General features: G+C 45.8%; 1 protein-coding gene across 6 annotated transcripts in view; it reads right to left on the reverse strand.

Annotated features, from left to right (window-relative positions):
• The window catches only part of SLC8A3 (solute carrier family 8 member A3), a 136,932-nt gene that overhangs the window by 97,320 nt on the left and 15,960 nt on the right, over window positions 1–23,652 (reverse strand). For all 6 annotated transcript variants that reach the window (XM_036311415.1, XM_036311426.1, XM_036311406.1 and 3 more), the window contains exon 2: window positions 11,608–13,456. In XM_036311415.1, the coding sequence (XP_036167308.1) occupies window positions 11,608–13,394 (1,787 nt within the window). In that variant the 5' untranslated portion in view covers window positions 13,395–13,456. The remainder of the gene's footprint in view (window positions 1–11,607; window positions 13,457–23,652) is intronic.

Raw genomic sequence — 23,652 nt, forward strand, 5'->3', positions numbered from 1 at the left:
CAGTGCTCGGGGGAGTGGAGGGGGCTGAGCTCCTGAAACTGGGAGAGGAGAGGAGGAGGCACAGAGAATGGAGGATGGTGACTGCCCTTTGGTCCTCGTGCTTGAGGGGTATATTCTCTAGTCCCATGTCCCCTGAGCTTGCTGCAACCTGGAGGAGGTACAGAGCCAGAGGGCATGCCAGGAATTCACTACATTCATTCACTCATTCATTCACTCATTTATTCATTCAGAAGACATTTTTTGTGTGTCCCTATAATGCAGGGGTGGGGAACATCCAGACCAAGGGATGTGTAAGGCCCAAGAAATCATTAGGTCTGGCCCTGCCAAGGCATTCGGGGTGAATTAATTAAATGTTTGACTAAATATAGCAGGCTAATTTTTAAGTTGATAATTTTTTATGGCCTTAAATGATGTTATAAATATAAAAATGGCCCATGGCAGAAAAAAGTTCCTCACCCCTGCTATAACGGGACACAGAATGAGGCTTGGAGGGACACGGGGAAGAACCAGGCGCGGCTGTGGTCTGAGGATATGGTCTTCCTGGGGACCATTTCCTCCTGAGGCCAACTTCTACCTACAGCTGTGTGTGCTGCACAAGCCAAAGCCAACTGCCCATTCACTCACGTCCTTCTGGTTGACTGGAGGGGTGTGCAATGATTCCGGTTTAAATTCAGTTGAATGACTCCAAAAGGAATCCCGACCAAAGGCAGGGGCAGTGCCTGTGTGTGGCCACAGCCCTCGGAGTTCCCCTCTTCTACAGCAACTCTCACACTCCTCTTCTCCACCAGACTGGGGACTCCCTGAGGACAGGGGCTGTGCCTTTTCTCACTGTGCTCAGCCCACAGTATGAGCTCAACAAAAGTCTGCTAATTGGATCCTCAGCAACTGACACCCGCCTCCAGGGCACCCCGCCCCCCAACCCCACCCTGCTCTCCCATTGCTTCCTGCCTCATTGATTTGGAGGGCACCCGCGGGCTCTCCAGGGGCTGCCACTGAGATGCCCCCTGCTCTCTTCCATCATCACCCCCTCAAACCCTTGATCCTGGATGCCTTCAGATATCACGGACACATCAAAGGAGACCCCCTGAATCTCAACCCATGGGCCTGAGCCAGCCTCGCCCTGTTTCCCAGGCAGCAGGGCAAAGCATTGCCTGCTGGCAGTTTCTGATGGTGAAGTGACACCAACAAGGACCCTCTGTACGCTGGCTGAGGCAAGGGTGGGTCTGTGTCAGCCATCCAGGGTGGTGAACCCAGATTTCTGAGCTGGGCATCAAGGAATCCACTGGCCCTTGCCAAGTTCCCTGGGCTTAGTTTCCCCTGGATTAAGAAGAAAGACCAGTCTGACTGTTAAGGAAGAGATATGAGGTACGCTCTTAGCTTCTTCCACATGAGGGGAGGAAAGCCTGATGCTTTCAGCCTCCATACCTTATTCTGATGCTAAAATATGTAACACAATAGAAAAATCACATGATTTCAAAGATCTAGGTTTTGATCCTAACTCTTAAAAGTTCCTTGTTCTAGGGTAAATTATTTAATCTTTCATAGACTCAATTACCTAATCTGAAGAAAATGGTAATATTAACCCTAAAGGTATAACAATATCATTATACTTTTTTATATTTTCATATAAATATTAGACGTTTTATTAAGAAAAATAACCACAATAATCTTCTCTCTTCCTCCCCCCCCCCCCCCGCCCCCAGATCTGAACAGTGGTAAAACCCAAGTAACCAGCACTGTGCCCTTGATCCTGATATTTCTCTAGAATATTATGCTCTCCCCCTGGGGCCACTCTCATCAAAACCACTTTAAACAACTAGACTCCAGAATTTTCAAAGCATTGTACATCCGTTAGTTCCTTTGAAAGTTGGCCCTTGGCTATGTTCATTCTACTCTCTCCCCAACCCCCCCAAAAGAGGAAGTATATATTCTTCCAGCAGTCTACATGGGTTAATTAAAATGTCATTTCTCAAAAATATATATATTGAAAATAAAAATTAAAAATGTCATTTCTCTCTGCTTTGGCTAGAACTATATTAACTCACTAGAGTAACACTAGTCATCTGTTGCTATATGTTATGAAAACAATGGAAATCTAATTACTTTTCAGCTCATAATCTTCTAAAATATGGGTTCCATGAGGAGGGCAGATAAAATGGTCTGTGGTATGGATCTGGTTGGGAACCGCTGGTCAACTTTATGAAACCCACTAGATCAGTAGGGACTCTGGAATATTCTGGTCTATTAGGAACTTGTCTGCTTCATGTGTCCAATAGGAATGTCTGTCCTTGTGGATTCACCCTGTGTTGTGTAGGATGAGGAAGAGTGTGAGTCGATGCATTTTCCCCATTAGGATTAGCCCAGTATTGGCAGGATAGCGGCCACTTCATGCTAATAATGGAGACTCCTCGTTTCTTTATCTCATGAAGTTCTCTCCATCTCTCATCCCTAGACTGGCATTGACAGGTATTTGGCCTTTTCTTTTCGCATGCACAGTTGAGCCCAGACACAGCCTCAACAATCCTTTTCAAGATGCCCTTGGACAGCCACTACTATCTGACTTATCGGACATAAAAGGCATTCTATTGTACATTCCAGCCTGTGCCCTGGGACATGGGCACCTGACGTCACACCTGTGCCACCTGGAGGTGAGAATGCCCTGGCTTCCGGGGAGTTCCTGAGAAAGCATCAAGTTACAGCACCAAAGATAAAGTGCCTGCTGGCTCCAGCTAAGTCCAGCTGACCAGCTGTCCAGCAGGGGAGGGGCAAGGCAGAGAAGGCTGTCGTCTAACCTTGGCGAGGAGGAGTGACAGGGGAAGTTTCTGTTTCTGCCTGGAACATAGGCTGCTCTGGAAACCCAAACCCTGGAAGAGGCACTGAAAGTGACTCCGTCCCCAAATAGTGTACCTGAGAATGACAGCAGATTACCTTCTGACGCTAGAGTCCTGGAAAGGACAGAGCAGGAGAGGGAGAGAAATGACCCTGGTAGCCTTGAGATTTGTGTCACTGAGCATCAGGCCCTAGGCATGTTTTCTGTTGATCTAGGCAGAGGCTAGCTCAATCTTGGCTGTTGAATCAGTGGTCAGCTTGATGGATCTGATGGGGCTGGAGGCTCCAGAGGTGGCTATTCTTCTCATTCTCCAGCCTATTGCCTCAGCATAGACGCCTGTAAAATCAATGCTCTCTCTGAGGCCCTGCAAACCTCATATAATGTGTCTGTGTCGAGGTGATAGACGACTATCCCACCTTACTTAGAAGGAACTTCCTTCTAAGTGACATTGCGCACCACTTACAGATACAACCACTTAGGTAGCTTACCATGGAATCCCCATGACAACTTCATTTTCCACCCTACCACTCAGTATCTTGGAGAGGATTATTGAGGCTTATTATTGTCAGGTTGGGGGGGGGGCAGGGAGGGGCTTGGCTTGACACAGGGCAACTGACAGGTATCTGGCCAGTGGCCTTCACATGGCCAAGTTGGGAAATGGTGGCGGGGGGGGGGGGGGGGAGAGGGGGAGTGTGGAGGAGAGTCAGATTCTCTCTCTTGAGAATCTGAGCTAGAAGAATAGAAAGATCTTTCCGGGTAGGAGTTGAAAGCATTATGGAGGAGAAGCTGTGAGATAGGACTGCCTGTCACAGAGGTATTGCAAGGTGAAAACCATGAGGGAGAAGGCCCCAGAGAGAAGCAAAGATGCTAGGAGGCAGAGACCATGTGACCCAGGGGAGAGCACATCAGAAAGAGAAGGTGGTCCCAGGGCACCCTCAGCCTCTGATGGTTTTCTAGTATCAGTTCCAGTCTATGCTGGATCCTCACAACTCAACCTTCTTGTCTTAACATCCAATCGGCAAACACTCTGTGGTGAAGGAGAAAAGAGCACCACCGGGAGTGGTTTGTTTCCTGGGAGATATCAGTCTTCTTGGCATTATCGTGATGATAGTTCTTTCCGTTGAAATGATGGGCTTTCTTAAGGGATACACAGCTCACTCTTGATCACTCAAGAAAATCGTAGATCAGACGGTGGGCAGAAGGCAACCCAACTACAGATGCCAATAGTGAAGAAAGGAGCTATAGGGACCAGAATAAGAATAAAAGAGGAGACAGGACTAGCAGAAATGGGGAGGAAGGCACTGAGTGTGAGCAGGACTGGACACCACAGCACCAGTGCCTGCAACATATACAGTAGAGAAAGAAAAGATGCAGCAGGAGGCATTTAGGGGGGGAGGAGAGAGGGAGGGGGAGGGGCGGAGGGAGGGAGGGGGAGATATATATATATATATATATATATATATATATATATAGAGAGAGAGAGAGAGAGAGAGAGAGAGAGAGAGAGAGAGAGGAAGAGAAGAGTACACAAACAGAAAGTAAAGTATGAGCAGGGAAATACAGATTTGCGGACATGAAGACTTGCAGCCAAGGCCATGGTTAGCCCTCGTGATGGTGGCACAGTACACCCCACATCACCACAGTTCAGAAAGAGGGGGTCTGGTGGTAGGGGGGTTCACAAGGAGAACTCACATGCGTTACACAAGGAGAAAACCAACAGGGAGACAAATCAAGACCACGAGCTCTGGAGAAAGATGGACTACTGGGGAGAAAGGGCACTATTAGTCTTCCATAATCTGTAGTTTGTTCTACTGCCGTATTCTGAGTATTAAGTTACCATCACGATGTCACTTGTTTTGAAAGAACCAACAAACAAACGTATGACAGAGTGTTGTCAGTATCACAAATAACTGGGTTTGTGAAACCTAACAACCAAGTGGTAAATGAACTGGGCTCAGGCAGGGACAGGTGAACCAGGCTGTGTCTAGGCATGCGGATCCATAGGTAGAATGGGTCAGGATGGTGCCACATCAATGGCCAAACTTAAATATAATACACACACATAGTTTTCATAAAAGCAAATTCCTCCATAATAAGTAAGTTTCACTTTCAACTTGATCTTCTACTCTACTTCTCCAGGTAATTTCCTACCTGGGTGCCTGATAGGTGGTAGGGGTGAGAATATAATTCCTATGCATGATAACTATCTTGCCACCTGAGAATGTTTATCCTATGTTTTCCTTCATGGTCACGTAGCAAAGCATTTGATTCCTCCCAAATGCTTCTGGACTGTGCAGAATTTAAATATGGGGAGTTTGCTCTATTTGTACATCAAGGCGTTCTCTCTCCAACTATCAATTATATCCTAGTGGCTCTAGGCCAGGGTTTCCTATTGGGTTCTGGAAGCACAATTTAGTCTCTCTTTTTCAAAACAACAAGAAAACAACACCGTGAATAAGCTGAAGACCATAGTTCTGAATTTCTACTACCTTCCTTATGGAGTTGTTGCGGGCAGGGCAGAACCAAAAGGTAGAGAAGGAACGAGTGCTCATACACCACCCAAATACATCTGGGAAGATGATAAAAGGTTGGACAACATGGAAGAGTCTTCCCCACTCACTCGCATCACTTTGCCCAAGTGTCCCTTTCCATCACTCTTGTGAGTGAATGAGGAAACTCTGACCTAAAGCCAGGAGTTGAGACAAAATGAGCAAGGCCGTGGCAGAATCGCCATCGGTACCCTTTATTATTACTGCCTGAAGTCCCAACTAGCACCTCTCCAAGCAGTGCACAGGAGGGCCTGCGCTGGGCATCAGCCTGTTTCATTTTCTCACTGGCCAGTCCTGTGGTCAATCACAATGTGCCTTCTCCTGAAACCAACCTGACATTCTCCCTCGTGGGATCTCCAACCCTGCAACACTGAGTTTTCCAGAGGATGAGTTCATGTGAGAAGACTGGGGCGGGCATGCATATGGCTCCTGACCAAGGCAGGGAGAGGGGTGCTTGCTGCCTGATCCAGTATTGCCTGAGGACCCTGCACCCTTAGGCCTAAAACAAATGAACTAGGAAGGCTCTGGGCTTATAGTGATTTCTGCAGACATATAACATTTAAGTAGATTTGGGGTGCTTTATGGATCCTGGAGTTGGAATATGTCCTTCTTTGCTATAATTTTTTACAGTTTCAGTAAGAAAGAAAAATTATCAGGGTGTGGGACCTTTCTGGGTATAACATCCACAGCTCTGCTAAAAAGGCCACATAGCCTGTGATCAGTCCTTTAGGCCCAGAAGAACTGTCGTTGAACAACCCACTTGAAATGTCCACTGTGCTAAGTTCCCCCATTCAGCAACTGGCATAGACATGGATTCCCTTCTTCAGGACAACTCAAAGCCAAATACATAGTTCCACCACGAGTTCCATGGAGCCATGGGTCCTGCTGACCGACTGGCTACCTAAAGCTGGGGACAGAGCTTGTCACTGGAAGTCGGGCACTGAGGCAGAGGCAAGGGGAAAGGGAGGATACTGGCCCTTAGAGAATGATCGCCACCTCCATCTGACTCCCACCCTCACACAGCTTGCAGCTCATGGCTTTTCTCAAGCACAGACAGGGCATTCTGAAGGCAAATGACCTCCATGGGTGGCAGGAAAGAGAAGATCCTAACACTCTGCTGAATCAAAGAAAAAAAGGGGGGGGGGAGCCTCCTTTGTTTCAGACAAGTTGGAAAATGTTTACGTAGTGTCCAGAGCACTCCAGACTTCCCTAAAGTTTTGATGGAAAGGTCCCTAAGGGCTGAAACGGCAGGGAGCAAACCCCCTGGTGGAGAATGGCCTGCATCATTGTGAAAACATGTCATTATTTCATGGAACAAGGCTTGCCTGCAGTTTACCAGCAGGGCCTGAAAGATGTCCCCTTTTCTCAGTAAGAGATCACTAAGTTAAAGTTGTGTGTGTGTGTGTTTAATTTCTATGGGTTCAATATTTTCCTTCTGAACAGTCTCAAGGTGAAGCGAGAGATTTAAAATAGTGCATAATATATTCTTAGTGTTGGTTAAGATGTTAGTCACATAATATTCTTGGATTTGTACTTCCAGAGCATCTTCCCTCCAAGAATTTCCATATCCTTTCCAACGCTAGTATTTTTCTGATGGGTTAAAATAAAATGGAAAAGTCCGAAGATATTAAGTCTGTGCCCTTTAAAAACGCCTTTCCAACTCTTTCTTTCATAGATAGCTGTTGGACAAGTCACTTTCCCTCTCTGAATCCAGCCTCATCATTCGTGAAAATGGGAGGTCAGACACCTTCTAACTTTTTTTTTCCCACAAGATGTTTTATTTTTATTTTTTAAAATATATTTGTATTGGTTTCAGAGAGGAAGGGAGAGGGGGAGATAGAAACATCAATGATGAGAGAGAATCATTGTCTGACTGCCTCCTGCACGCCCCACACTGCAGATCAAGCCAGCAACCCCAGCATGTGCCCTGACTGGGAATCAAACCATGACCTCCTGGTTCATAGGTTGATGCTCAGCCACTGAGCCATTCCGGCCAGGCACCTTCCAGCTTTAACAGTCTAATTTTGTTGGAAAATATGTGGCACAGCTAATACACCATTCTTCTTCAAAAGAGGCCTAAGCTGTTTAATTACAGCAGATCTGGGCATTTGCATATTTGACATCTGTGGTTTTGACTACTCCCAGAGACCCCAAATGTCCATGAACTTCAGTAATCGGTTATGTTGCAGCGGCATGCCATGAGCCTGGGCTAGTCACGTGTTTAGTGAGTGAGATTAACGTGCTGGCAGAACCCACAACCCTGCGAGGTTTTACTATTGTCAGCTCAAAGGCCACGATTCTCATCGTGTACAGCAGTGGTAGTCAAAAAGGTAGGGGTTCTTCTCAATAGTATCCCTCTCAAATGCCAAGAGTTTATTGTAATGTGGGTTTAAAGTAATCATGTACCCACCCCCATGTCACCTACTTCATTACTATCCCTATGGTTACTCTGAAAACTTTAGTGGTGTCATGCATACAACAAGGGTATTTTATTCCTCTTTTATTGAACTTATCTCAAGCATACGCCTCTCCCAACCTGTCTGAATACCTGTATCCTCTCCACCTGAGAAGAAGATCCTTGCGAGCTGGGATGCCAGCTTGTCTTTATTATCTCCAGAGTCCCTAGCAATGTACCTGGCACACAGCAGATGTTTAATGAACATCTATTGCATGTCTGAGCACCTTCTACGAGCAAGCGTTGTGCATTTTCTTCATATCTGAATGTAGTACTTATCACACACCTGCAGGTTAGATACCATGATTCCTATCACCCCAACAAACTATCTGGGACTCAGACAGGTTGAAGAGACTTGTTCAAAGTTACACAGCTGGTGATTGATGGATTCCCACTGTCTGTCAAGCTCCAAAGTTCATGTTTTTCCATCTCACCGTCTTTTTTTTTTTTTTTTAAATATATCTTATTGATTTTTTACAGAGAGAAAGGGAGAGAGATAGAGGGCTAGAAACATCGATGAGAGAGATACATCGATCAGCTGCCCCCCGCACACCTCCCACTGGGGATGTGCCCACAACCCAGGCACACGCCCTTGACCGGAATCGAACCCGGGACCCCTCAGTCCGCAGGCCGACGCTCCATCCACTGAGCCAAACCAGTTTTGGCAATCTCACCGTCTTTGAAGAAGGAAAGCATAAAGCCAAATAAGTGAATTCACAGATCCAATGTTATTGATAGAGCACAAGCCCAGCTTTACCTGAACAGATTTAGAGGAGTGTGGTGGGGGCAAAACTGACAATGCTACCAGGCTAACAGAGCTACATAAAGAGGGAAGGATGAGAAAGTGCCACTGTTGCAGGCATCGCACAGCTTCTGTCTAAGAATCCTGAGGGTTTCAAGTTGGGACCAATGGCATCAGGAGGTTGTTAGAAATGCAGCATCTCAAGCCCTACTCTAGACATTTTGAAACTGAATCTGCATTTTAGCAAGATCTGTGGGTGGTTCATCAGCACATTAAAATCCAAGGAACACCACTCTCAAGATATTCTATGGTCCTTTCTGGCTCTAATACTTTAATATTTTAAGAGTTTAGACTAGGAATCTTCATGACAGCCCAAAACTAGCATGCTTATTAATGTGGGTCGCATAGAGATCCAAGCAACTATCACCTCCACGGTGTCTCCCGAAGAATACTGTTAATTCATCGATATTACTACCAATGGCCTCATTCACTGAGCACGTACCATGTACAAGGAACAGTGCATACAATATCTTGAATCATCATAACAGTCCTGCAAGAAACATTACTACCCCCTTATTACCAATGACAAAATAATCTCATAAATTAATAAAATTCCCCCAAACTAGATGGTTAAATCTATAGTTGAGACAACACCCTAACCCAGAGTATTTAGGGTCCATGGTTTTCTGCTACATTAAACTGCCTCCAGTAAAATTTAAAGTATCAAGAAGAGGGGTGCAATGTGAGGAGAGACTAGCAGGTTGTGGACTCCGTCTTCTGCAATGAAGAAGACCAAAGGGGTAGTCTAAGTCTACGAAGGTCTAAAAAATAATGCACAGGAATAGATGGGAACATAGACTTGTTCACCAAATCCTAGAATACCTGGACCAGAATCTCAAATGTGTGGAGGTTGAGATACATTTAGCACCAATGTCACCTAGAAGTGATCATCCATGAAGCATAGTTACATTCAAGCTGAAAACACAGATAGCAAAGTTTAGCCTATTCAGAGATCCTAGGTGCACAGTTGATTATTAATGGGACAAAGGAATTTGGAGCCAAGCCTCTGCTCTCTCAAAAACTACCCTTCAGTGCCGCTGGTGGATAGGTACTGAACTAAAGGAACCACAAGTCTGTCAAATTATGGCCAATGCTGTGGTCTTGATGTGATTTAATGCCTGACAGTAACCTCTTATATACTGACATTGCCATAAACGTGTATGAAATCTCACGGAGTTGTCTTCCCAGCGAGGGCCTGTCCTTCATTTGTATGTATAAACACTCTCCCCAGAGCACATATAAATGGATCGTATTCTCCGGATGGCACATGTTTTTACTTACGCTAACAAATGACTATCCTTCCCAGCAAAATGACTAAATAGAGTGCTAATAAATCAATTTGTCAGTGGCTATTTCACTTCAGGAAACAATCTCCCCTGTCCCATCCTTGGCTGGTGCAGATATGACCTACATTGAGTGGCCTATGTCAATGGTACAGAAAATCCTAGAGCTGGGAGGCCCTGCAAAAAGATCTGACCCTGCCTCCCTGCAAGAAAAGTGTTGTTATTCCCACTTTACAGATGAAACTATTTAGTTCTAGAGCTAAGACTAAACGACTTGCCCGAAGTCACATTATTAGGAAGAATTTGAAAGGACAAGAGCAGAGTCTCCTGAATGACACTCAGCTCTGTTGTCAGCAGAACCCAACCTCTTTTAAGCTCTGTCCCAAGGCTGGACCTGGGGAGAAGCTCATCTATGGCTTCGGATTTATGGATCCCCTTTTCCATGAGTTCCTCTGGAAGTGTATGTTTTCATCTCCCACTGAAAATGTTTTCAGCAGGTTCTTGGAGCAGTTTGACACCCCTCCCCCCCCCCCCCGCCCCACCCCTCCCTGCTTCTATATTCCCCCTTTGTTCTTCACACCTTCTCCTGCCACTGCTTATTGTTTGTGGACACCACAGGAATTCAGAGACAAGGTTCTCTTTTCTCATCCCCATCCTCCTTGCCCCCCCCCCCCCCGCCCCGGAAAGTCTACCCTCCCATAAGCTGCAAATCCTGGGGAAAGTCATTCTGTGTTCTTCTTCACAGCCATCTATCTGAAAGAGGACAGAGGACCCAGCATAAGAAGGTTCAATGGGGAGAGTTACAAGAGGCAGTAGAAGTGTAATGCCCACTGTGTGAGAAGGTCTAAATGGGGCCATAACCTAGAAACTATTTCAGGAGAATTCCAGGCTGTGAAAAGAGATGACCACACAGAAGATGTGTTTTCTCCAACAAGTCTTAAAAGGCTTCTCCTTCATTGCTTAGACAGAATTTGGAGCTTATATCTGTGACTAAAGACAGTGGCTGCTGCCCTGGGAGCTCTGCTCCTCCAACATACATCCAGTACCAAGCCATACTGACTCATCTCACCTAGAGTAGGCAAGCCTCATTGAAGAGCCTACAAGCATTTAAACAGATTGCCAAGTTTCAATCAACTTTGCAACTTCCAAATTGAAGGAGAGGTACCTGAAATCTGGTTGTACAATACAACTACAATATGGCACTGGAAAAAAAAAACAACACCCAGTGCCACTTGCTTTCTTGAGGATGTCCTGATTGGGCTGTCACTGTCTCAGAGTGGAAAGGATTGGCTTCAAAGCTCATAGAAGCTCTTGGCACAAGGAGAGGAGGAAGGAGACACCCGAGTAGTCTCCTAGCTCTCGCTTAATCACAAGAATTCTCCAAAATCTGATATCAGAACTTCTGTCACCCCACACCTCCACCAGCCATCATGCTGTGTTTCGGTAGATAAAATCTGTGTCCTTAGATCCTGCCTCAGGATTCCTTGCCTAGAAACATTTTAGAGTGAGGAAACTGAAGGAGAGTTTGGAAGCAGAAACTGCCAGTAGTGTCTGCTGATCCTGCATACCTGTGATGGAACTAAAGTTTGATATTAACACAAATCCAAGGAAAATTTTAAAAAGTGGTGCAGAAGGATAGAAGGATATGGCAAGGGATAGCAGGGGATAGAATACTGAAAGTTACTTACACAGTTTCATTATTCTTGAACTCCAACTCCCCATATATGTCTTCAAAATCCTCACCACCACCCCTGGCTGTCCCTTCCACTGTCCTAAAGGGAACGATGACTGTGCCCTTGGCACCAGATGTCCGCAGAACCTTGACCTCCATGACACCAATACTCTCACTGATACGAATAGTGTCACATTCAAAAGTGAAGATGCCTGCATGGTCATCATCCAAGATAGTAACTTTGGCCACACAAGGGGACACCAGGACAGCCCTGGAAGGCAAGGGAACACTATTCTGTATTGTTGGAGCCATCCCTTCCTCTGGCTGCTCATTCTCTATGCGGACATTGCTCAACCTCACAAAGAAGTATTCGTCCTCCTCAAAAATGTCATCATCAATGATGCCCACAGAGAACTCCTTCTGGGTCTCTCCTGGCTTCAGAACCAGGGTGCCCTCTGTGAACTCATAGTCAGCCCCTGCATTGGCAGAACCATCCTCTGTTTTGTAGTCCACATACATGGTCTTGGATGTGTCCCCCCCTTTCCTCACCACTGTCAGGAGTATAGCCCCACAGTTCTCCAGGCACTGGTAAGAGCATGGGTCAAAGAAGACCTTGGTGACAAAGTCCTCAGGCTGATCGGCGTGCACCTCACTCATAGCAGCGGATTTCTTGGCTTGTTCTGCAGCATGTTTCCTCAGGATATTGCCTGCACCAATCATCATACGGATGGCTTGAATCCGGTAGAAGGCGCGGCTCTTCTGTTGATGGGAAAGAGCATAGTAATTGGCCATCTCTACCAGCTGATCTAACTCCTTCTCTGGATGTTTTTGCTTCAGATCCTTGAGAATCCGTATCATCTCCCTGCGGGACTCATCCACTTCCTTCCCTTCTGGTGGCACAAGATTCCCATCTAGAAAATGGGAATTCATCATTTTCCCATCCATCTCAATGCTCTTGGAGTGGCCACCCGCTGTCTCTATGATAATTCCTCGGTGTTTATCTGTGCGGTACTTTTTGTGCATGTATTTGTAGAAGAGCAGTCTCTTATCTGCCATCCAGGCCAGAACAACACACACTGGGAAAAAAAAGAGAGTGAGGAGGCCTTCCCAAACCTGGACCACACCAGGAGAGAAGACCGCCAGGATCATATAGAGCCAGATATAGGCAAAGATGCTCCAAGCAGCAGTGACAAAGAACACTCGCAGGTGCTTGATCTTACGAGTCTCTCCATCGGGGACCACATACACACAGATGGCAATGATGATGAACATGTTGAAGGCTGCACTGCCCACGATGGTAGAAGGTCCCAGATCACCAGCAATGAACCCGTGACCACACACCTCAATTAAAGAGAGGAGGATCTCAGGAGCAGAGGAACCCAGAGCCATAAGGGTCAGGTTGGAGACAGTTTCATTCCATACCCGAATCATTGTTGTGCTGGTCTCTCCGTTGGGCTTTTTGATAGTCACCTCTTTCTCTTGGGAAGTAATGACTTCAATAGATGCCATGAAGCGGTCAGCGATGATGGATACCCCAAGGAACATGTATATCAGAGCCACAAAATAGACAATGACCCTGGCAATCTTATCCCCAAGGGAAGGGTTCTCCGGGTACCAGATTGGTAAGATGACACCCTCCTTGCAGTCTGATGACTCCCGACAGGACTCATTGTTCTGCCCTGTGCTGGGCACATCCCCTGAGCCTCCATTCTCTGCCCGAAGACCATTCAGGAAGAGCACAAAAGTTATCAGCCCAAAATGGAGGAAGGCAGAGGTGAGAGGCTGCAACCTTAACCACGCCATACATGAGACTTAGCCACTGGCTTCCACTGCAGCACCAACGGTCCTCCTGACAGGCCAGAGACCTAGAAAAGACCAAAGAGGTAGGAAAAGGCATGAGGAAAAGGGAGACGGCAATGGCAGATTCCCACCAATAGAAACTGGTATTTCATCTTGAATAACATATTGCCCTAACATATGGGGCAGTCTCTCACTTGGAAAAATACATATCAGTGGGAGACACAAATAGCTGCTTTGTCCTCAGGACCATCTGGTGGAGACTCGGTTGTAGAATGGCTTAAAATAGCTGGAAATACTGGTAATGGAAACATAAGTGATGCCATCTTGTCCTGTCTCCCAACCCTACTGTTATCTGTGAGAGTTCTTAAGAATCAACTTAAGCCCAGCTAGTGTTGCTCAGTGGTTGAGAGTCGACCTATGAACCAGGAGTTCACAGTTCGATTCCCAGGGCACATGCCCAAGTTTCAGGCTTGATTATCAGTAGGAGGCATGCAGGAGGCAGCCGATTAATGATTCTCTCTTATCACTGAAGCTTCTATCTCTCTCTCCCTCTCCTTTCCTCCCTCAAATCAATAAAAATATTTTTTAAAAAGAATCAACTTAAAATAGGCCAAAGATGACCTAAATTTTCATCCCCTCTTATACTATTTCTAGGGTTTTCAGTCTTCTTCACCTCAATGTCATCATACTCAAAAATCTTGCATAACATAGGTTTGCAAGAACACATATTGACTTGAACTTATCATGAGCTAACCTCCAAAATAGAACACCTTGTCTATGTGCAATTGAGCCCTCAATGCAAAACTTCTGCAGGCAAGCTGTAATTCTGAGATTGCTTGGAAAATCAAGAGAGTTGATTCTGTAGTGAGTGCTACCTGCAATGTAGCTAAACCAAGGCCTTGTAAGTTGTGCCCAAGACCCAGTCCACAGCAGCCCTTAGCCCTCCAGCAAAACATGCTTATGAAACAGTTTTGGTTTCCAGTTACAGGAAGATGAAGATCAGTCAGCCACTCAAATTCCAAACCAAACCCTGAAAGAGCCACATGGTAGAAATCACTATTAATAAAACATGCAAGTGGCTCTCAAATAAGTGTTATTAACTGGAGACAAGATTTCGGGGTGAAATGCAGCCTCATCTGCTGGCCTCGAGCTATTAAAAGATGAATTCAGAAGAATGGAAAGAAACTCCACTGAAACTAAGACTCCTCTTTCCATTCATTGCCTCATTCAGGTAGAATGAGAATGCAAATAACCATGCAATAGCTTTAAAAAAATTGCCAATTTTTCCACTTCTACTACAACCATGTGGGGAACTTCTAGTAATAGAGAAATGCTCATTTGCATCCAGACCTGCTCCTCCTCCTCTGCTGTTTCCCATCTCAGAAAATAGCACCTCCATCCACCCAGTTACTCCTGCTAGTCTGCAAGCCTTCCTCTCTGACCTGTCCCTTATCTAATCCAGCACTAAATCCTATCAACTCTTCCTTGACCTCTATTACCACGGTCACAGCCCAAGACACCATTACTCCTCACCTGATGAATCTATGCAGCAACTACCAAACTGAATTCACCACTCCAACTCTTGCCATTCTCTAGTCCATTTCCTTATATAGCCACAGTAATCTGTTTTTAAAAAGCAAAAACAAAACAAAAACTTACACTATCACTTCCTTCTTTTCCCCCTTTATCTCCTGCCACTCTTCCTCTTACTGCACTTCAGCAACAATGAACTTCCTATCAGGTTATTTTCCACCTCAGGACCTTTGCATATGACATCATCCATGCACTCCTGACATGACTGTTTCTTCTTTGCATCCCCATTCTTAACAATCCAGATCATAGCTTAAGTTGCCTTCTCAAGAAAACTTTCCCTCGCCCCCAAAATGGTCAACTCCCTCTGTTGTGTTCTCTCATCACATTCTTTACTTTTCTTTCACAGCATTTATAAAGCTTTGAAGTTACCTGTATTTTGTGTGAGGTTATATGATTAATGTCTAACTCACCTACTAAACTATGAATGACACAAAGGCAAAGACTATGTCTATTCTGTTTATCGTGGTATCCTAATAGTGAGATAGTTGGATGTTCAGTAAATGTATGTTTTTGGAATAAATCTATGTAGTCACTAAGGAAGCTTACTCAGGGCTATAATTGAATTGTGTCTATCCCCTCCACCCCCCACACATTCATGTGTTGAAGCCTTAAGCCCCAATGTGAATGTATAGTGAGACAGGGCTTTTAAGAGGTAATTAAGGTATAATGAGGTCACAGGGTGGGGTCCTACTCTGATAAGATTGGTGACCTTATAAAAAAAAGGGAGGGAGGGGGAGAGAGAGAGAGAGAGAGAGAGAGAGAGATCTACCATGTGAAGACATAGCAAGTGGCCATCTGCAAGCCAGGAAGACGGCTCTTGCCAGAAACGGAACTGGCCAACACCTTGATCTTGGACTCCCAGCCTCCAGAACGGTGAGAAAATTAACTTTGGTTGTTTAAGCCACCCGGTCTATGGTATTTTGTTATGGCAGCCTGAGCAGACTAATACCACCCCAACATTGGCCTTTTTAAAAACCATTTCATGATCTGAATACAGCCATTTGTTTTAGAAACAGAATATACAAATACCATAGACAAATTCTCACTCGATTTTAGAGGTTATATAGGACCTCTTTAAACTCCCCAGGCTTGTACGCAAAGAGAAGTTCTCTTCGGACACAGTACGCCTTGGTGCATGCTGTAATCTTGAAGGCCTTCCTCCCAAAGGCCTCTGTGGATTAGCTTGGTTTCCTATTCCCCAGAATGGCAGCCAAGTGCTGAGGCCCACATTCCCCATTAGTCCAGGTACTGGGGGTCATCAGAGCAGGTGTTTGGGGCTTTGACCTCACTCTGAAGAGAAAAGGTTACAAGAATGACTGTGGAGCCCTAGCCAGTTTGGCTCACTGGATAGAGCGTCCACCTGGGGACTGAAGAGTCCCGGGTTCGATTCCGGTCAAGGGCATGTACCTTGGTTTCTGGCACATCCCCAGTAGGGGGTGTGCAGGAGGCAGCTGGTCGATGATTCTCTCTCATCAATGTTTCTAACTCTCTATCCCTCTCACTTCCTCTCTGTGAAAAATCAATAAAATATATTTTTTTAAAAAAAGAATGACTGTGGAATAGCAGAGTGGTTGAAGGTGTTCAGCATCCATATTCAAAAGATTGGAAAAGCTCTCATAATCTGTGATGTACACAGAGACCCCTTCACAGGTTTAACCATCACCCACCCTGGAGAGATATGGATAGAGACAGATCTTGGCACCCTGCCTTGACCTCTGAAAACCCCACACCTCTGATAAGCCCCATGCAGGAGGAGACAGAAGGTGGGCACAGCTGGAGCAGCTCTTTGATCAAGAGCCAACGAGGTGACAGGAGGTGGCAGCTGTGTAGACCAGCCAACCCCAGGCAGGCTATCCACAGGTTAGGGAAGAAAGCTGGCCTTCTGCAGTCAAAGGACACGGAACATTGAGGTAGTGGAGTTATCCTGATTAACAGGGACAAGGACTCCTGCTTCTCTTATCCACCAGGAGAATCAAGGAGGATCACGGTCTTTGTTCTCCTCAGTCTTACGGACACCTGTGGCAACAGGTTTCTATGGGAAATGAGCTATCACGTGGTCAGAATCAGAGACCAGTTTAGAAAGACTTTTCCCTATGAAAACAGATGAGCTGAAGGAAAGGATGAAAGAATACAAGGCAAGAAGGACGCTAGTAAATGCCTGCACCAAGTTTTTGAAATTGAAGGTAGAAAATGACCTGTAAATTCCCAGTTGTTCTTTCCAGCCCTGCCAGGAAATGGTTTTTGCCTGAGGTTTTGGAGGGAGAGGGCACATCTGATGACCAAGCCAATGGTAATGTTTTTTGTGCTTCAGACACCAATTGAGACAGGTCCCAACATGCTGGGGGTCCACCCAAGTCCTTAGAAACCCAAATGTTTCTAGAAGGCTCTTCATCAGCCCTAAGGCATACTCAGGAATAGGACTCAGCTAGAGATCCCTGAGAACCACCCCAAATGATGAAGGTATTAATAATAGCAAATAACACTTAAAACTGCCTATTGTGGGATAATGGTAAGTACTTCCTCAGTTCATCTTCATAACAATCCCGTGATGTTAGTACTATTTCTATCCCATTTTAGTTTCAGGAAACTGAGGTTTAGTTAAGTCATTTCCTCCAAGTATAAAGCAAGGAAGGGAGAGTCAGAACTCCCACAGAGATGGCATGAAATGGTCTGGTTTTCACCACTCCATTTTACTAAGATGTCTCACTTTGTTAGAAAATGTCCATGACCCCCAATCAGCTTCCAGTCCCCTGTGGACTTAGGAGAAATATGACTGCCCCACACACCCTAACAGGAGAGACTAGCCATTTGGTACACTGGCCTAGTCCCCAGGCTTGCTGCGGCTGTCCAAGGCACTAGCTGTCCAATGCAGTCTCCCACCCAAATATTCTCCTATCAGTTCATGTTGACAAAAATGAACAAAAGCAGGCCTGATACTAGAGGCTGGTGGGAAAAATGAAAAATAAGATAACGGGTTTGCCCTCCAGGGTACTATCCAGCAGGGATGGAGAGCTGCACAAACCAGCACTTTTACTATAATAAGTGAAGGCAATGCTGTGAGAACATGAGGAGGGCACGGAGCCAGCCTGGGGAGTCAGGGAGGCATGCTGAAGGAGGTGATCCCTAAAATTAGTCTTCAAGCATACGTGAGCTTCAGTCAAACAACAACAACAAAAAAAGTGGGAAGGGTATTCGAGTCAAAGAGAACAGCCTAAGCAAAGGCACGAAGACATGGGGAAGCCTGCTGTGTGCGTGGGATTGCAAGGAGTCCTGTGTTAAGCGGGAGGGGCAGAAGATGAGTGTTCAGAAGACTGGACACGCGGGGCGGGTTCAATTTATGGTGTTGTATATGTCAGGCTGAGAAGATGGGATTGTATCCTAAGGGCAGGGAAAAGCCAATGATAGGATTTTAAACAGGAGAATGACATGGTCTGATTTGTAGTTCAGAAAAAACCAATTCAGCTAAAGGGTTTAGGCATGGCTGTAAGAGGGACAAGACCAGAGCAGGAAGATCAGTTAGAAATCCTTTGGAAACAGAACAGATACAGATGAAGAGGGCGGGCCTAGTGTATGTACAGTCTGCAGATGATGACCCTCTGTCCCCACGTCACACTCCTCTTCCTCAGCTGCATGGAGGCCCCGGCTCAGCCCACAGCCTCTCATCTCTTACCTGGATTATTTCCCTAACACCCCCTGGGGCCATCTGCAAGGTGTCTGTGTCCTCAGCAGTGGCTCTTGACATCTTTTAATATCACTGGCAAATTTAATTAAAGTCACTGTTCCTCTGCTCTTCCACATCATTAATAAAACAGTGCCACCAGGCCAGACTGAGCAAATTCTCCCTCTGCTACGCCCTCCACTTTCCCCAATGGGAACACTGCTCTGGGCCTGTCACCAGCCTGTGTAGAGTCGTCCTGCTCTGCTTCTAAATCTGGGCCCCTGCACAGGCATCACAGCCAATTTACATTAAAATTTTAGGTGCAGCCAGGCCGCACTGGATCCAATGTGTCACTCGAGTCCAAGAGCACTGCATCTTCGGCACTTCCTCTGCCTGCAGGACATGGGGGTCAGTGCAGAGCCCTCTCTCTCTGTGGCATGCTCCTCCACCCCTACCAGAAACACAGGAACTAAGTCCCCTGCACTTCCAAGAGTCTGCTTAGGCGGTTTGACTGTCACCACTGGAACTTGCATCCAAGGAGGAAAAAATAATGATGCTGTTTTTTTGTGCATTATCTCTCTGAATCTTTATAGTAAAGGAAGTACTATTATCATCATGCCTATTTTACAGACAAGCAAATATGAGCTCGTAAAGATTAATTTGCCCAAGATCACAGTTATTAAGTAGAAAAATAAGCATTTGATTCTGGAAGCCTGACTCCAGAACACGCGGTGTTAACCACTGTGCTGTGTATGTAGTTTGGGTTTGGGGACCCCCTTTGAGCAAGGCCCTGGAGAGGGCAGGGGGAGTGTTTCTGGATGTGGAGGCCTCACCACATACGTGGAGGCTCTACATACTGCAGGACAGCCTAGAGCAGTGGTAGAGCCCCAAATCTGAAAGCGGGGGATGGCGGGGGGACTTTCTTCCCAGCCATGCCTCAGCAAGCTGTGAGACTTTGAAGAGTCTGTGAACCTCTCGGGGCATGAGCTTCCCCATCCAGAAAATTCATGTCGGGTTGGATGATCTCCACAGTTCCATTAAGACAAAGATGCTTTGGAGAAACCAAGATGGCGGCATAGGTAAACACCGGAAAGTGCTGCCTCCCACAACAACTTCAAAAATACAACTAAAAGACAAAACGGACATCATCCAGAACTACAGGAAGGCTGGCTGAGTGGAAATTCTACAACTAGTAGGAAAGAGAAAAGCACACTGAGACTCAGAGGAGGTGCAGAAGTAAAGTGCAGAGGTACGGAGGCACACGCTGCAGGGCTGGCAACTGAGGACTCGGCTGTCTTTTTGAATCGGAAGGGAGTCACAAGCCCCCGACTGCTCTGAACTCCAGTTCCGGGAAGTCTCTGGGGACCCAGACTCATACGGGGAGAAACTGGACTGTCTGGCAGCGGGCAGAACTCAGAACTCGAGGGCAGCTTTCTCTCAGAGGTGCTTGCAGCGATTACTGGGACACTGAGACACGGGGCCTCTTAGGGCAGGGCTGAGGATCAGCCATAGCTGTTTGCTCTGCCCTGTTGATTCCCTGAGGCCCCGCCCTACCCAAGCTGCTGCAGCTTTTGCATATGAATGCCCTGGCCCTTTGCAATCTGAAAATTACCTAACAAACTTCAGCTGGGCCAGACAGACCCAGAACTTCCAAGAGAAGGCCCAAGGCCCCACAGCAGCTTGCATTGCTTCACAGCTGGGCCTCATCTGGGCACCTCCAAACCCCAAACAAGGAAAGGGAATCTACAGATCTCTTCGTAGCTCCTGCTGGGTAGCCTCAGTCAGAGGCTAAATCAGCACCTCCTTAGATCCAAGAGCCAGTGTACCCAGTGGTCAGAGTGGGACCATCCAGATTACAACTCCTCAGATCCATAAGGAACACACTCAGGGGGCAGACTCAGTGAGCACCAAAGCACCACTGAAGCAAGTCTTGCCCCAGAAGGGTGTCTTCAGCACAGAAGTTATCCCACCATAGACACAGCTGATTCTCACAGCCAATTGGCCTGGAGGTCAATTCCTCCCAGTGATACCTACAACAATCAAGGCTTAACTACAACAAGACTGTGCACAAAGCCCACAAAGTGGTGCACCAAGAGTGTCCACCTCAGGTAATTGGGGAGGCTGAGCCACTGGGCCCTATAGGACACCTAGCACACAAAGCAACTCTACCAACACAGGAAAGCATAAAAAATGCAGAGACAAAGAAACAGGTCACAAATGACAGAAATGGAGGAAAGCAAACGACTAGATATAGAGTTCAAAACCACACTTTTAAGGTTTTTCAAGAACTTTCTAGAAACCGCCGATAAATTTAGTGAGACCCTGGAGGATATGAAAAAAGACCAACTAGAAATTAAGCATACACTGACTGAAATAAAGAATAATATACATTGATCCAACAGCAGACAAGAGGATCCCAAGAATCAAGTCAAAGATTTGAAATACGAAGAGGCAAAAAATACCCAACCAGAAAAGCAAAATGAAAAAAGAATCCAAAAATATGAAGATAGTGTAAGGAGCCCCTGGGACAACTTCAAGCGTACCAACATCCAAATTATAGGGGTGCCAGAAGAAGAGAAAAAGCAAGATATTGAAAACCTATTTGAAGAAATAATGACAGAAAACTTCCCCTACCTGGTGAAAGAAATAGACTTACAAGTCCAGAATGCACAGAGAACCCCAAACAAAAGGAATCCAAAGAGGACCACACCAAGACACATCATAATTAAAATGCCAAGAGCAAAAGACAAAGAGAAAATCTTAAAAACAGCAAGAGAAAAACAGTTACCTGCAAGGGAGTACCCATATGACTGTCAGCTGATTTCTCAACAGAAACTATGCAGGCCAGAAGGGAATGGCAAGAAATATTCAAAGTGATGAACAGCAAGAACCTACAACCAAGATTACTTTATCCAGCAAAGCTATCATTCAGAATTGAAGGTCAGATAAAGAGCTTCACTGATAAGAAAAAGCTAAAGGAGTTCATCACCACCAAACCAGTATTATATGAAATGCTGAAAGGTATTCTTTAAGAAGAGGAAGAAGAAAAAGGTAAAGATAAAAATTATAAACAGCAAATACATATCTATCAACAAGTGAATCCAAAAATCAAGTGAATAAAAATCTGATGAATAGAGTAAACTGGTGAATATAATAGAACCAGGGGCATAGAAAGGGAGTGGACTGATAATTCTCGGAGGGGGGGGGGAGGGATAGGGTGTGGGGGTGCAGGAAGAGACTGGACAAAAATCATACACCTATGGAAAAGGACAGTGGGAGGGGTAAGGGCAGAGGGTGGGGTGGGAACTGGGTGGAGGAGAGCTATGGGAGGAAAAAAGAGGAACAACTGTAATAATCTGAACAATAAAGATTTAATTTAAAAAAAAAAAAAGACAAAGATGCTTTGATTGCAGGTAGCCTGTCTCTCAAAAGGCAAAGAAAGGATGGGACACAGTGGAGTTGGGCCTGAGTCATGTGAGAGCCAGGCACAGACCTGAGACTCCCCAAGAGACCTCAGTGCATAAGAGAGTGAGCTAAGGGAGGGTGGTAGGAAAGGGGAGTCCAAAAGAAAGTCAAGCAGAGCCTACATTTGGGATTTACCAAAAGCTCCTTGGATCGAGTCCATTTTTCGAACAATTACTCTTTGAATGCCTATTTGGGGCCAAGCACTGTGCTGGTGATTGGGAGTACAGCCATGGATGAGCTATACCATATCCCCAACCTTAGAGAGTTTGTCTTCTAAGGGACGGAGACAAGCAAGTAATTAAAGGAGTAATGGATTACAATGATGTCATGGGAAGTGATATCTTTTTCTCGTGCTGCTCTGAGCTCTCAGGTTGGTTGCTATACAGCTCCTTCAACCATGTGGTCAGTGGCTGCAATGCAGCATTGCTTTAGGACACAGAATCTTGCCACAGTACATGAAACAGTATTTGACTGTTCTTGCTTCTCCAATCTCATGCAACTGTCATATTTTGCCTTCCCTGAAACCCCTCAAACCCTTGTGGCATCCAAACCATATGACAACTTCATGGAATCCTGCTGACATTTTCCCAGGCACTGCCACCCCAGTGGAAGCCCCTGAATGGTCCAGGCACCAGAAGGCCTCCTTCTCTTTGTATTCTACATGAACCAAGGACTTTAAAAATGACAGCAAAAATCACATCTATTCATTGGGTACCTACTCTATGGCCGGCACTGCGTTAGGCACTTTTATAGCTGTTATTTAATCCCTAAGGACCCCACAATAAGACAGGGAATGTTGTACATTTTAGAAATGAGGAGTCTTAGACTCAAAGACAAATAATTCACCAAAGGTCCACTAGCTGAGTGAGGGACACCGCTGGGCTGTGAAACTTGGTATGTCTATTACCAAAGTCTGCTTTTCAACCCCAGGTGGCAAAGGGTCTGGTGGGAGAGAAGGATACGAATCTGGAGCCCTGAGGTCAAGAACCTAGAGTCCCAGAACCTTCTACCTGCCCTGGGAAGCCTTCCCTGACAATGCCCTCTTCCTCCACTTTCCAAATGAGTCATTTACACCCCTGTTCCTCCAGCACTTTGTTCATCACTGAAGCACTTGGCACACTGACCTGAGCTTGCCTGTTTACATGTAAATCTTCTACACTCGTGTAAATTCCAAGGGGGGATTTCAACTCAATATAGGGAAGCTTTGTTTATTTATACATTTATTTTAGAGGTAGAAGACAAAAAGTGCTCACACTCAGTGGAAATCTACTGATAGGGCTCAGAGGTTGGACCTGAATTCTGATATCCCCTCTGCCTCTAAAAGTCTAGGATTCAAAGCCTTGTTGATTCTATGATTCTTAGGTTTACTTTTACCAGGCTCTGTGGAAGCCAGAGCATTTTGCCCTCTGCAAAGTCCTTAACAGATCTGGGGAGTCACAAACAGTGACTGGGTGGGCCAGAGAAATGGGAAAGGAAGGGCTTTGCCCACTTAAGTTCCACTTCTCCCACTGCTGGATCTACATCTGCATTTAAGTCATCCCCCAA

The sequence above is a fragment of the Myotis myotis genome, unplaced genomic scaffold (assembly GCF_014108235.1).
Source record: "Myotis myotis isolate mMyoMyo1 unplaced genomic scaffold, mMyoMyo1.p scaffold_m19_p_1, whole genome shotgun sequence".
Lineage (NCBI taxonomy): Eukaryota > Metazoa > Chordata > Mammalia > Chiroptera > Vespertilionidae > Myotis > Myotis myotis.